General features: G+C 41.9%; 1 protein-coding gene and 1 pseudogene across 2 annotated transcripts; both read right to left on the minus strand.

The window, feature by feature from the left end:
* Nucleotides 1–214: 214 nt before the first annotated feature.
* PFN2 (profilin 2) lies at nucleotides 215–7,183 on the minus strand. Of its 2 annotated transcripts, none has more exons than XM_060011411.1 (3): nucleotides 6,638–7,183; nucleotides 4,265–4,457; nucleotides 215–1,901 (listed from the first exon to the last, which is right to left on the minus strand). In XM_060011411.1, exons 1-3 carry the CDS (start codon nucleotides 6,767–6,769, stop codon nucleotides 1,804–1,806), a joined length of 423 nt encoding a protein of 140 aa, XP_059867394.1. In that variant the 5' UTR covers nucleotides 6,770–7,183; the 3' UTR covers nucleotides 215–1,803. The 2 variants fall into 2 exon arrangements, with proteins under 2 accessions (XP_059867394.1, XP_059867393.1); XM_060011410.1 differs by having other exon boundaries at nucleotides 215–1,579; nucleotides 6,638–7,182.
* A 3,756-nt stretch (nucleotides 7,184–10,939) lies between these two features.
* Nucleotides 10,940–11,873, minus strand: LOC132424463 (anaphase-promoting complex subunit 7-like; annotated as a pseudogene).
* Nucleotides 11,874–13,118: the final 1,245 nt, after the last annotated feature.

A 13,118-nucleotide genomic window follows, 5' to 3' on the forward strand; every position in this document is an offset into this window, starting at 1 on the left:
CCTGAAATAACTACAAGCCATTTTTAATAAAGCAAAGCCTACTGAAAATAAATTCCCAGGTACTCATTTTATGATAAATACTAAAGGAAATGGAGTAGGCCATTAGCTGAATTTTTTTTTAAATTTTATGCTTGTAGCAGAGTATATTCCCATTGTATCAAAAATCAACTGTAACAGTAAGCTAACAATTTATATAAAGAACAGGAGTCCAGAATATTTGGTTGGAATAAATTTATTTCATCTGTCTGTAAACAAGGTGTTTAATAGTTATGGCATTTTTTTAAATGCATATTAAATCAGATGAGTTAGACTGTATCCCAGATGTAACAAAGTGCAGGGAAAGAAATGGACAAATCAGCAACAAGATTTGTTTTTAAATCTGTACATTATCCACAAGGCCCAAACAATAGAAGCAAATACTAGAATGTCCCTAAAGTAGTGCCATTCGAAAGAAACCTTTAAGAGGTCATTTAAAATCCATCTCACAATAGCAACAGTTCATTTTAACAATAGTATGGCACAGAATACATATGAAAAAAAATTCATCACAAGACAGCCAAGTCCACAATAATGCAACTTCATATAAAAACTCAAGCTGCAAATAAAAATTGGTCCTATGAAGAACAAACTGGACACACTCCAGATGGTTATGTTGGGATACCAGATGTCCATAATGGCAGCCTTTTACAATTTTACTAAAGAGTAGAGCTGGTGTGCAAAGAAAAAGACAGGAACAAAAATGTGAGCTATTGCAATGATGGAATGTCCCTGGGGATTCAATCAGTATGGTTACTGTAAGGTCATGGGAGGAAGTGCCTTTGCTCTTGTTTTGCAGTTGCACTTGTCATTATGTCCTGTAGACACTATGAAAAAAGATTTGTCTTGACTCAAGTGCAACAGCAATACTAAAAGCAAACTACTGCAGCTCTCAATAGCTCATCAACAAAAGGAATATTAATTGGTTAAATAAACCAGGCACTGCATAAAAGAAGGTGGAAGCAAACCAAATACCTATGTGCGAAGGGAGGGGGTGGGAAAAGAGGAGTGAAGGAAAGATGCATGCACTTTTTCCTCCCAACCATGCGCTACAAAAGGAAGACTAAATGAGCTAAGTAAATGCTCAAAGTGCTGAAAGACACTGATCAAATTAGAGATTGTACAACCGGCACCTTGCTTAATATTAACTTATTTTAGTAATCAATATCCCATTAATTGCTAAGACAAAGTGATGCCCAACTTGCAATGCCCCCTCCCCCCAAATTTCAAGGTATCATGCAAATCATTACTGTGCTGCAATTATGTTGCCAGATAAGGTTGGTTACATACAGTGGTTAACATACAAATGATCCATTGGGCAAAAAGGAATCGTGACATTAGAAAATAGGTAAAGAAAAATTAGCTACCATCTATAGTCTGGTAGCACTGTGACCATAATTGGGGTGGTGATGAAGACAGTTGCTAGGTAGATGGGGAGAGGCTGCTTACACATCAGACCTCCTCAGGTATAAAGCGAGTTCATATGCTTTCTTGTTAAGTGTGCCTCCGTGGACACCTTCCTTTCCCATGACTATAACCAATGCTGGAGTACACAAGGAAACAAAACAAAAGTGAACAGAATTATTTAAGGGGGGGAGGGCAGAAAGAAAGACACCTTTCCCCACCAACAGAGGGATACAAAGGAGACACAGGTTCATACCCCATCACCCTGCATTGCTAATAAAATTTCCAGAATTAAGACTCAAGCTTACAGCTAGGAAAGTTTAAGAGCAATTTTTCCCTAATACTTAACAGTCTGCCTAGCAGCTAGAACCCAGAGTCTCTCAAGTATTTTGCCATTGAGTATGCCTTCTTATTCAATCCGCCTCCATGGACCCCTTCTTTTCCCATTACAAAGACCAAGACTGAAAGAGAAAGAAGAAAAGTGTTTCAAAAGAAGTGTTAATCAAGAGAGTCCCATAAGTTTTAGCAGACAGAACCCCATTAGTAAGTTACATTAAGTTAGTTTTCCATGAACAACGAAGCACTGAAGTCAGCCAGGTCTCCAAAAAGGAGAACTTTCAAACTAGTAATGTGCTGAAAACATTTTGACTATTAACTGTATCTTGGAAGTCCAATCAGTGCAGCTGCAATGCTCTATAAAGATATCTTTACACTAGCTAGGGAAAAAGAAGTGTGATCATTTATCTTTTTTGATTTTTATTTTATATTGGAGTATAGCTGACTTACAGTGTTGTTTTAGTTTCAGGTGTACAGCAAATGATTCAGTTATACATATAGATACACCTATTCTTTTGCAGATTCTTTTTCCTTTTAGGTTATTATACTGAGTAGAGTTCCCTGTGCTATACAGTAGGTCCTTGTTGATTATTTATTTTCTATATAGTAGTGTGTATCTCTCAATCCCAAACTCTTAATTTATCCCTCCCCCACCACCTTTCCCCTTTGGTGACCATAAGTTTGTTTTCTAAGTCTGTGAGTCTGCTTGTTTTGTAAATAAGTCCTTTATATCATATTTTTTAGATTCCACATATAAGTGATATCATATGATATTTTTCTTTCTCTTACTCCACTTAGTATGATAATCTTTAGGTCCATCCATGTTGCTGCAAATGGCATTATTTCATTCCTTTTAATGGACATTTATCTTTTATATAGGGCAAAAAACTTCTGATTAGTCTGACAAATACATATTAAACTGGCCCCCAAAAAATAAACTTAAAAAAAAAATTAGGTAATTATTTACTTATAAAATTCTCCCCAAATTTAACTGCTTGATTAAGTACCAACTATTAAGTCTTACTAGTGGGGCTAAATGTATCTATTATTTCCAGAGGAAAACCAAGACCAAATTTTAAATAGCATTTTCAGTGCCATTCATGAAAGGACAAATTAAAAGTACCAAAGGCCTGTGCTTACTATATCCTCTCTGTGTTAGCTTTGTTTCTAATTGAGTCTAAAATCCTAAAATAGATTTAGTATTTCCAAAAACAGGTTCTTCTATGATGTAGTTCAAAGGTCTATCGTGAAAATATTAACATATGTACATATGTCAGATGTTATATTCACTGCCACTAGATGTCAGTAGTGCTGTATGGTATGAAAACATTCTCGTTTTTACGTCACATGGTTGATGCTTCTTTTTAATATATTTATCTGAGCTCCGGTAATGTTTTAGAGATTTGTCTACTATTTCACAGTCATCTAATTTTCCTATAGAGAAATACTCATAAGCATCAACTCACATCAGAACAAGAGTAACCTTTAGGACAGTCACAGGGAGTTGGTAGGACCACTGCAGTAAATTATGGCTCAGAGTAGCTTCAAGTTTCTTCCCATGGTAGATGTGGTCTTAAAATTAGATGTGCCAAGTCTGCTATATGAGGCTACATAAGCCCTCTTTATTTACAAAACATTTACACAGGTTAACACATTTAAATGTATCTGTAAATCAACTAGATGTCATAATAAACCTCAGTTTTAAAAGTTGCTTTCAAAAAAGTAGTGAGATTTATTTAGTACAGTAAGAATTTCTGCAATGTTGACAATAGTCAGGAAACACCAGAATTTCTGGACCAGTATATAAATGAAATATAATTTCCTACTTTTTGAATAAATCAGACACACTTAGTCTTTGAAAATATTTTAGTAAGTGGAAAACTTACTTCAAAACCCTCATTCTAATTATTTCTCTCTTCCCCAGCAATGTTTCTAATAGAAATATGAGCCAATATTAACTCTTCATTTTTTATGCTGAATAGTGAATGACTAAAATGTGAGCAAGAAAGGAAGAGATCCAAAGGTCAAAGACCCAAAGGGACTAAAGTAACCAATCTGAATGATTTAACAATCTGAATAACTAACAGCTGAAGAGACAAATTGATTTTTTTTAACTTTTTATTTTATATTGGAGTAGTATAGTTGATTAACAATGTTGTGTTAGTTTCAGGTGTACAGCAAAGTGACTCAAGTTATCCATATAGAAGAGGCAAATTTAGATGTTCAGTTTACTAAAGTTGAAACTGAAAAGATGATATGAACATTCTATTTGAGAAGAAAGTCAGGATCTCAGAGGTTAGGTTGTGTATGCAGCTGCTGTAGAGGAAGTATATCTACAGCAGTGCCTCCTTCAGTGCTGAGCAGTTCACAAAAACCACCTTAAGAGCCATTATGGACTCTTTTAACACTTTATTCAAAATGTTAAAGAGACTGCTTAATCACTTGTAACGTGGCATGCAACTTTCAACCAAAAGTGTGCCTTGCTTACCTCTACCAGCTCTGCCGACGGCAACGTTGTATGTTGGCTCCCCACCTTGACTCTTTGTCCGGATGTCCATTGTGCAGTCACCATCCACGTATAGGCTATCTCTGATCACTGAGCACTTCTTTGCGCCAAGAGTCAAACCACTGGTAAAGAAACCTTCCCGGTCTTTTCCTACAATCATATCTATTTCTACTGGCTGTCCCCCCACCACCCCCCACCCAGCCCCCAACCAAAAAAAAAAAAAAAAAGGAAAAGAAAAAGAGAAAAAAGAAAAAAGTTGTAGTTAATTCCTTGCCTTGGTATAACAGCAAAGACTGCCAAGTTTGTACTACCACTACAAGACATACACGTTTCAACAATGTAAAATCAAGTTTCAGTCTTTTCTAAAAAATTACTTAATCCTACATGGTGACATGTTTTATGTCAGTCAGTTAATTAGATTTCACAGTTAAGACTGTAGTCTGGTAACTAAAACCAGTCTACGCAAAGAATCTCTAGTTGTTAGTTGACACTAGATAAACTGCAAACTTAAGAGTTATTTATAAACTGTTTCAAATCAGGTGGTACCTGAAGTACTTACGTAATGGTAAAGATCCACCTAAAAACTTTCAACAGAAGCTTATCTATCATAATCAGTCACGTTACAGTCATGTAGCGTCAAATTTAAAGTTGTTTGAAAGTCTCCTAAAATAACGCCCATGCTTGGCAGACCTGTTCACTTCTACTCGCTTCAAACAGCTTGTAATATCCCCCATAGTATTAATATGAACTTCAAGCCCTAGACTTCAGCGCATCCCCAAATTCATATTTCCCTCCTCTCTATTATTCTAGCCGCTGACTCCTTTTTCTCTGCAACTTCCCTTACCCTACCACCTCAGTAATCAGTTTTCTTTCTGGGCAAACGCAAAGAGGATTCTGTCCGCAGCACTGCAGTAGGCAACGGTAAAAGAACAGAGAAAATGGAGGGAGACTGGGAAAGAAACTGAGGTAGCGACCAGAACCGGAAAGGAGAAAACGTGCATTCTAACATTCCATGAATAAGAAGGAAGGCGTCGCCCCCATCAGAACTGCAGAGTCATAGCAGGCCCCAGCCATTTCCAAGCACACTCCTGCAATCTTCCCGGCCAGACAGCGGGAACTCACACAAAGACAAGAGGACCGCAGAAAAAAAGTTGATCACCAGATGCCAATTCTCTGTAAGAATTGTAGCCCACTGCGGTAATAGGAAACCTGAAAGTACTTGTATCAAGAACTGAGTTCTACACTGCTAGATCTTAAACCATGCTAAGCAGTACAAGAATAATTAGTAGCACCCATAATAGGGGGCCTGGATTTGGGCGTTTGATAGGAAGGGGGCGTGAAGCTTAAGAAATTAAGAGAATGGTGCTGTATTTGATATAATCGTCACAATTATAGAAAGAGCCTTGTTTAGAAAGAGGCAAAACAATAAAGCAGCACTGGACGCTTAGTGACAATTATCCCCCAGACATGTGGCAACCGAGTCAAACCACCAAGTCACAAAAAAATCAGGCACCGTGAAGCATAAATCTGCATTAGTGCCTTTACTACCATTACTAAAGAGGGAGGGACTTGGAGAACTTAAGTGTCCCCTTGGTCTTCGCAGATTACTAAAAGCCCCTTTAAGCACCCCCTTTTTTGGAGCTATGTTGCGTAACTGGGGATAACGGTGTATCGATGAATCTCCATAGGAGAAGGAGAGAAATCAATGGCAGTTCGCCATCTTGGAGAATTAAAAAAAAAAAATCCTATGGAGCCTGAGCTGTAGTCGAGATTCACGAATCCACCTACGTTGTCGGTGTATATTTCTCGCAAGCCTCGGAGGCCTGGACACCGGCAAACCTCCGCCAAGTCGCCGCGAGGATCCCGGGGGCCGGGCAACCGCCGCCTCTCACAGCCCGCGGCGCGGGCGGCGCGCTGTCCCCGGAGCGAGGGGCGGCCCGGCCGCCGGAGGACCCCCGCCCGGGCCCAGCGCGCCCCGGCTCGGCCCCTCCGGTCCCCGCTTCCACCCCGGGACGTACAAAGCGAGCCTCAGGGCTTCCAGGGGACCCAGGAGGACCGAACAAGGGGAAAAGGGCCCCCACCCCCGAGCCGGCGAGTGCCCCCTCCCCCAGCCTCACCCGGACAGGCACTGGGAACGCCGGGGAGCCGGGCCGCCGCCCCCGCCAGTCAGCGCAGCCCCGCAGAGGGGGCGTCCCCGGGCCTCCGGCTCTCCGCCCGCCCGGCAGCCGCATCCTTGGCGCCGGCCGCCCCGCACACCTGCCGGCGCGGCCCTCCCGGTGGCCCGGCTCCGCGCGGCGGCGCCCCCACGGCCGGCCCCGCTCGGGTTCGGGTCCCCGGGCCACCGCCGGTTCTCACCGTAATGCTCTGGAAGACGCCCCCGGCTGTGGCTGCCCATACGTATTTGGCGTCGCAGTAGCCGACAATGGCGGCCTCCTGGCAGCAGCCATCGCACATCAGGTTATCCACGTAGCTCTGCCAACCGGCCATCTTCGAGCCCTTCGCACTGCAGCGGGGACGGCGAGGAGCAGCAGGCGCAGCGGCGGCGGCGGCGGTCGCGGGCGGCGGCGGCGGCGCGGGTGGAGGCGGGGCGGGGGCGGGGAGGAGGCGGCTCTGCGCAGGCACCGACCGCCCCCCTCCCCGAGGAGCTGCGGCGGGAGGACGCTGGGACGGTGGTGAGGGACAAGCTGCGGGGCGCGCCCGGCCGGCCGCCCTCCCGCCCGCAACCGCGGGACTGACTAACCAACGGCGGGAGGCTGCGGAGCTGCTGTGCCACCGACTACAGCGGCGACTGCTCCTTACCGCGGTTTCCGCAGCTCTCCGCCGTTTCGGCGGGGCGTGCGCGAGCGCGTGCGTGCGATCCTTCCGCGGCGCGCCGACTCGGAGGGTCCCGGCGAGGGAGAGGGAGACTGAGCGGGAGGGGCGCGGAGGGATACCGTCCGGGGCAATCACAGCCGCCACGTGCGGACAGCTAGACCTGGGAGCGGCGGCGTCGCTGTGGGTGGCTGAGTTTCGGACCCCGGGCCTGCATAGAGGGCGTCTCCCTCGTCGCACTCCGCACCCCAGGGACGGCGGCTTGTGGGAAGCCTCGGAGTCCCTGCGTCCGGGCTGTGAAACGCCTCTGTTCTGCGTCCGGTGGCTGGGGATGCGGAATCTTGCGCCTAGGTGTCGGATTGCAGAGTTGCCCTGGTGACGGGGATGCGGAGCGTCTACTCCTCTTTGTGGTGGGGCCGGGCTGGTAGTAGGGTCACCCACTCTCATCTTAAGCGTCCCCAGTGGGACCCTCTTCCCTGGACCCCTCTGCCTCTTGGCCACAAAGGCTACCGAGCGGGCGCGCTCCGACAACCTGAAATCAGAGCTGGCGTTCGTGGCTTTAAGGAACATTTCTGAGCTTTGCCGATCTTTCATTATTGTTTCATTTGGGTACCACGGGCCTCTCATTGTGTGGATTCTTTGACAGGAAGAACCCCTCTTCCCCTTAAGGTTGCTTACGTGTGGCTAAATTGCTCGTAAATTGCGAACAAAACAGATAGCAACCTATGTAAAATTATTGGTTGGTAACTGGGAAAGTTACTGGTGGGTCGAAGAAGTCGCTGAATATGTAAAGAATTTTAAGATCTAAGAGTTCACTGTATGAACATGGTAATATTTCTGCTCTCGAAGGGTGAAATAATTTCAGGACCCAGATCTCAGAATGGCTTGTATTTACAAGTTAAACCATGGGTGGAGTCCCTGTGAATCTTGAGTGTTCTTTAGTAACCTCTGGGCGTTATGACTAGACCGGGAATTAGGAGACGTCCAACACTTTCAAGTGAACAAAACGATCTGTCAGTCAGGGGAAGAGAGCGTCTCAAAACGTTGAAAAGTTGATTTTCAACTTTAAAGTTACTGTGTAAGGTCACAGTTTGTGACAGGAGGATTACACAGAAGTAGCTCAGGAAAGAAGACAAAAACGTTGCTAAGCAATCTAATTGGTTCTGAAGTTTTCTGTTTTTTCTGCAGTTTGCTTTGAAATGTACAACTCCTGCAAGCAAGGGAAGAAAAGCACAGTAAGAGAAACTCCAAGTCTGGCTCCTATCAGGTTGAGACAATGTATTCTCCCATGTTCTGATGATACAGAAAACCTGTGTGGTATAAAATGTGACAAAACGTGTTTCATTTTTGCAGGTGTGCCTCCCACCTGGTTTAGTCACACTTACTGGTTCTTGTTTTAGTACTCTGCTTTTTTGTGGTAGTTGTTGATGGTTTTAATCCTTCATTCTTACCAGTTTATCAACTTAAAAGTTAATGATCACAATGTGCTGATAGCACAAAGTGTCATTGTAGGAATTCATCAAGCTGTACACTTCTTGATTTGTGCTGTTTGTACACGTTATAATTCAATAAACTAAAAAAGAAAAATAATAATAGCTTGAAATTGACTTATTTATTAATCTACTCTGAAGTTTTTAAGATTCAATTTTGACACTATTATCTTCAATAGCAAAGAGATGCAAATAATGCATTCCATTCTTATTCTTTTATTGTTGTCTAAACAGCAAAAGGATTGCATTAACTGAATATTCTGGTATTCAAATCTCAAAAGATTCTAAATCACATTGATTGGGTAAAACATAAGAATTTAGAATTCCTATCACTATTTTTTAAATATCCTTCAAAATATAACAGTATTTTAAAATTACTGTTATACTTTTCCAACATGGTGTTATTTCTTTCCCAGAATTGCACAGTAAAATTTAATCAACTATGAAAAAAATCTGTATAATAGACTAACTAGGTTTAGATTTTGAGATGATACATTCAAAGAGAGTCTATTTACTGTCTCTTTTCAGTCCTGTAATTAAAAAAAAAAAAAATCCTGTGCCACTCAGAGCATGCTGCCTTACTTTTTATTTGTATACAGTGATCTGTTCCTATTTCCTGTAACTAGTGCTTACCACAAAGTGTTTCAAAAGGCGTATGTAGAAGTAGAACACTGAGTTTTAGGAACTGGAAAGTTAAGTCTAAGAGAGTATCAATATGAGAAAAAAATACCAATTTGTATCTTTCCTTTTTTTCAGAGTAACTGATCCCCTACAGTGATAATAATGATGTCTGGGCAGAAGCAGAGAAAAATCAAAGCTCTGTTGTTGATACAGATATCCAGATGTAGCTAACAACAATCAGTCGTAGCATGTTTAAATGTGGAATGCATTATTATGCATTCTTTGCAAAATCTTTTATTCTTATTTAGGAAAACAGTAACTGTGGTAAATTAAGATTCTTTAATGTATCAGTCAAGGATTGCCTGAGCAATTTTAAGTCCATGTGTAAATCATTTGACATTCTAGCAAAATACAAAGAAACAAGTTGTAATTAAGATGTACTCAACCTGATAAACATTGGGGTAAGAACTAAAACTATATAATTAGCCCCAAAACAGTAAAACACTAATTAACTAAGCCCACCTCAAGTCCTCAATTAACTAAAATTTTAACTTCCATACTTCATTTTTTTGAAAAAAAAAGGTGTTTTAATTATAAAAGCAATTGTCACAACAATCAAGAAAGTTTAGAAAATGGAGCAAAATCACCCTTAATGCCACAAGCAATAAACATGTTATCTTTTAAATGTATTTACCCATTGTTTTGTGATTTTCACAGTAAAAAAACAAGGAGTACCTACAATTCTGGATTTGTCAATTTTACCCTGAAACTATGAATTTTTGATTTTTATAGCTTAAGTTTATTTAATACAAGTTAAAATTGTTATATTTTTCTTTCTGATAAATTTAACTTTTAAGTAGAGGCCCTCTTTATCACTAGTACTGTTTTTTTGTTGTTGTTGTTTTTGTGTGTGTCTTAAAATCTATTTTGTCAAATATTAAGGTAATTATCCCAGTTCTCTTTTTATGGATATTTATCTGATATATCTTTCCCGTCTCCCTCCCCTTCCCCCTCCCTTTCTCCCCCTCCTCCTTCTCCCCTCCTCCCTTCTCTTCCATCTCTCTCTCTCTCTCTCTCTCTCTCACTTTCTCTGTCCTTAAATTTTACATGTCTCTTCAGTTAGCTGGATTTTGGCTTTCTGTCTAATATGCAGTCTAATTTTTTTTCCTTTACTGTACAAAAAACGGTTTTATTACCCCAACTGCACCTCTGTTCATGCTCTAGGTCACACTTGTTTCTCAGATTCGACCCAGGCTCATAGGCAAGTTACCAGATTAGCAAATAGGAGAACTGTTCTGCAAAACAGCAACTGTCAGCTTAAGACATTACTAACATTGCCGAAGGAAGCAAGGTTACTAGGGAAGTGTGGACACCCCAGGATAATGATTTCTGGGACAGGAAACCCTCTGATAGAGCCAGTCCGACTGTCTATTCCTCGAGCTTGCAAATTAGCACTCTGTCCCAGAAGCCCCGACACGTCTACGGGCCTCTCAGAGCGCTCCCTTTGTGCTCCCTGGCTGGAGCAGAGGAGGATGGAGATATATGGAAGGTTGGTCAGTCTCAGTTTTTAAAAATGAAGTCACTACTAGAAAAATGGAGCAAGGGGCAGAGACCCCTGGTGCAATCACATGCTGAATCATTGACTTCCCAGAGAGCAGGCGCCTTACAGGTTCCTTCAGTCCATGGAAGTGCTCAGAGCGGGGCGGGCCAGGGTGGCCACGGAGCTGTGCCTGCCTCACTGCATGCCGAGCCACTGCTCCTGACCAGCCCACTGGGCCGCCTCACTGTCGCTGCCCCCCAGGTCCCCTTCTTCCCCACTCCCTTCCATGTCGTCCACGTCTTCCTCCTGAGTGGCATCCGCGGGACTCTTCTCCTTCTCCACCTTCTGCATCCCCTCTAGAGACTTCTGGTCACTGGGGTCCAAACTAGGGGACAACCAAACAAAGGAAAGGCCTGAATCTCTGCCTTGCTTCTTCCTGGCTAATGCGTCATCTCCCTGGCACAGCAGTGAAATGACCACCCAGTCACAGAGAAACTGCTAATGCCTGGCCTCTCCAAACAACTCCAGTTCCATAGGCAGGATTGAGGGAGTCCACCACTTAGTGCTATACTGTACTGGTCCATTGCTTCCTGATACTCACTGACAGCTACAAGGAAATCTAGGGTCCGAGGCAGGACACAGTCACTCTGATTAGCTAGCGTGTTCCACAGCAAAGCAATTCCAACTTCGTATTTCTGTTCTCTGGTAAGTAGCTCTGCTTTTTTCTCCGCAGCCTTAATGTAGTTCAGCCTTTGGGTCAGGGCTTTATCTAATAAAGTTTTGCTTTCTCCTGTGTCACTGGGTCTTCAAGACAAATGGTGGCCGAAAGGGTAAGGGTCTGTGCGTTGGCTCCTAGAGTTTTGTAAACATAGTTACCCATTACCGTTGCTTCATGAATACTGTTGGAGGCTAAGTAACATTCGATGAGACCTTCATAACAATCTAAGCGACAAGGTGCAAGACGTATAGCCTCCCGAAAGTGGATTATTGCTTCTTGGACTCTGCCCATGTTTCTAAATGCTGCTCCCTTAAGTAGCAAAGCTTGAACACTATTACTGTTCAGCTGAATGGCCTTGGCTCCTAAATAGAGGGCTTGGGAGTAGCGTTTATCCTTTAATTTTTTATTCATGTGGAACTTGTATGTTCAATTTCTATTGTTTTAGTGTTACCCTGGAAATTTTACCATGCATATTTAATAGAACAAAGCTTTAAATTAAATAATATCTTAAACCCTCCAACCAGACAATCCAAGAACCTTAGAACACTTTAAGTCTGGTCACGCCTCTCCAGACTTTTTACACAGGTATTTATATACATGTATTTATATGTTTCCTATTTTATTTACTTACCATTCCTTCTCATATCTCAGACCATTACTTTATGATCCTTTTCTTCTTTCTAAAATAAATATTTAGAAGTTCTTTTAGTGGAGGTCTCTTGATGGTAAACTCTCTTTTTGTTCATCTGAAAATATCCTTGTATGACTTTCATTCTTAAAAAAAATAGGTTGGATCTACAATGCAAGACTGACACCTTGAAGATGGTATTATTTCATTCATTCTGGTGTTCATCATTGCTGCTGTACTTTATGATCTGTTCTTTTTCTCTACTTTTGGAATCTTTTTGTCTTTGCTGTTCCACAGTTCCACTATGATGTATCTATACCTGGGTTTCTTTTCTTCTACTTGGAAACATAGATTTATATCTATGATCACTTCTGGAAAATGCTCAGTCATCACCTCCTCAATTATTCCTTTTCCTCAGTTCTCTCTACTCTGTTCTTTTAGGGTTCAAATAAATGTTTCCTTTTCCTCTTCTGTTCTCCATATCTCTTAGCTTGTTTTATATTTTCCATCTTCTTACCTCTCAGTGCTGCATTCTGGGAAATTTCTTCAGTCACATGTTCCAGTTCATTCTTCGACTATGTTTCATCTGTTGGCAAACCCCTACATTGAGTTTTATTAATTCCTAAAAAATCTATTTTTTATTTTTAGAAATTCCACTTTATTGTCACATAGATCTCATTGTTCCTGATAGTCTCATTGTTTGCCCAACTTTGTGGTTCCATACTAAATTTCTTTAAACATTTCTTACCTAGTTATTCTATACTCTGTATATGACAATCCCAATATCTAAATAAGTTGTGTTATTTTTTTCTCTCACGCATGGTGTCTTGCCTCCTTGTGTACTTGGTGATCTTAGATTATGAATTTATATTTTCTGGATCTTACATAAGTGGGAATTCAAATGGCTTAAATTGAAGACACTTCATTTCAAAGATGATTTTCATCTGCTGCTGCATGTCCAGGAGTGCCAGCAACCTGGGGCCACTTTAAACCTCTCTATGGTGTCCCCTAAAGCAGGTGTTCCCTAA

Source organism: Delphinus delphis, chromosome 4, assembly GCF_949987515.2.
Source record: "Delphinus delphis chromosome 4, mDelDel1.2, whole genome shotgun sequence".
Lineage (NCBI taxonomy): Eukaryota > Metazoa > Chordata > Mammalia > Artiodactyla > Delphinidae > Delphinus > Delphinus delphis.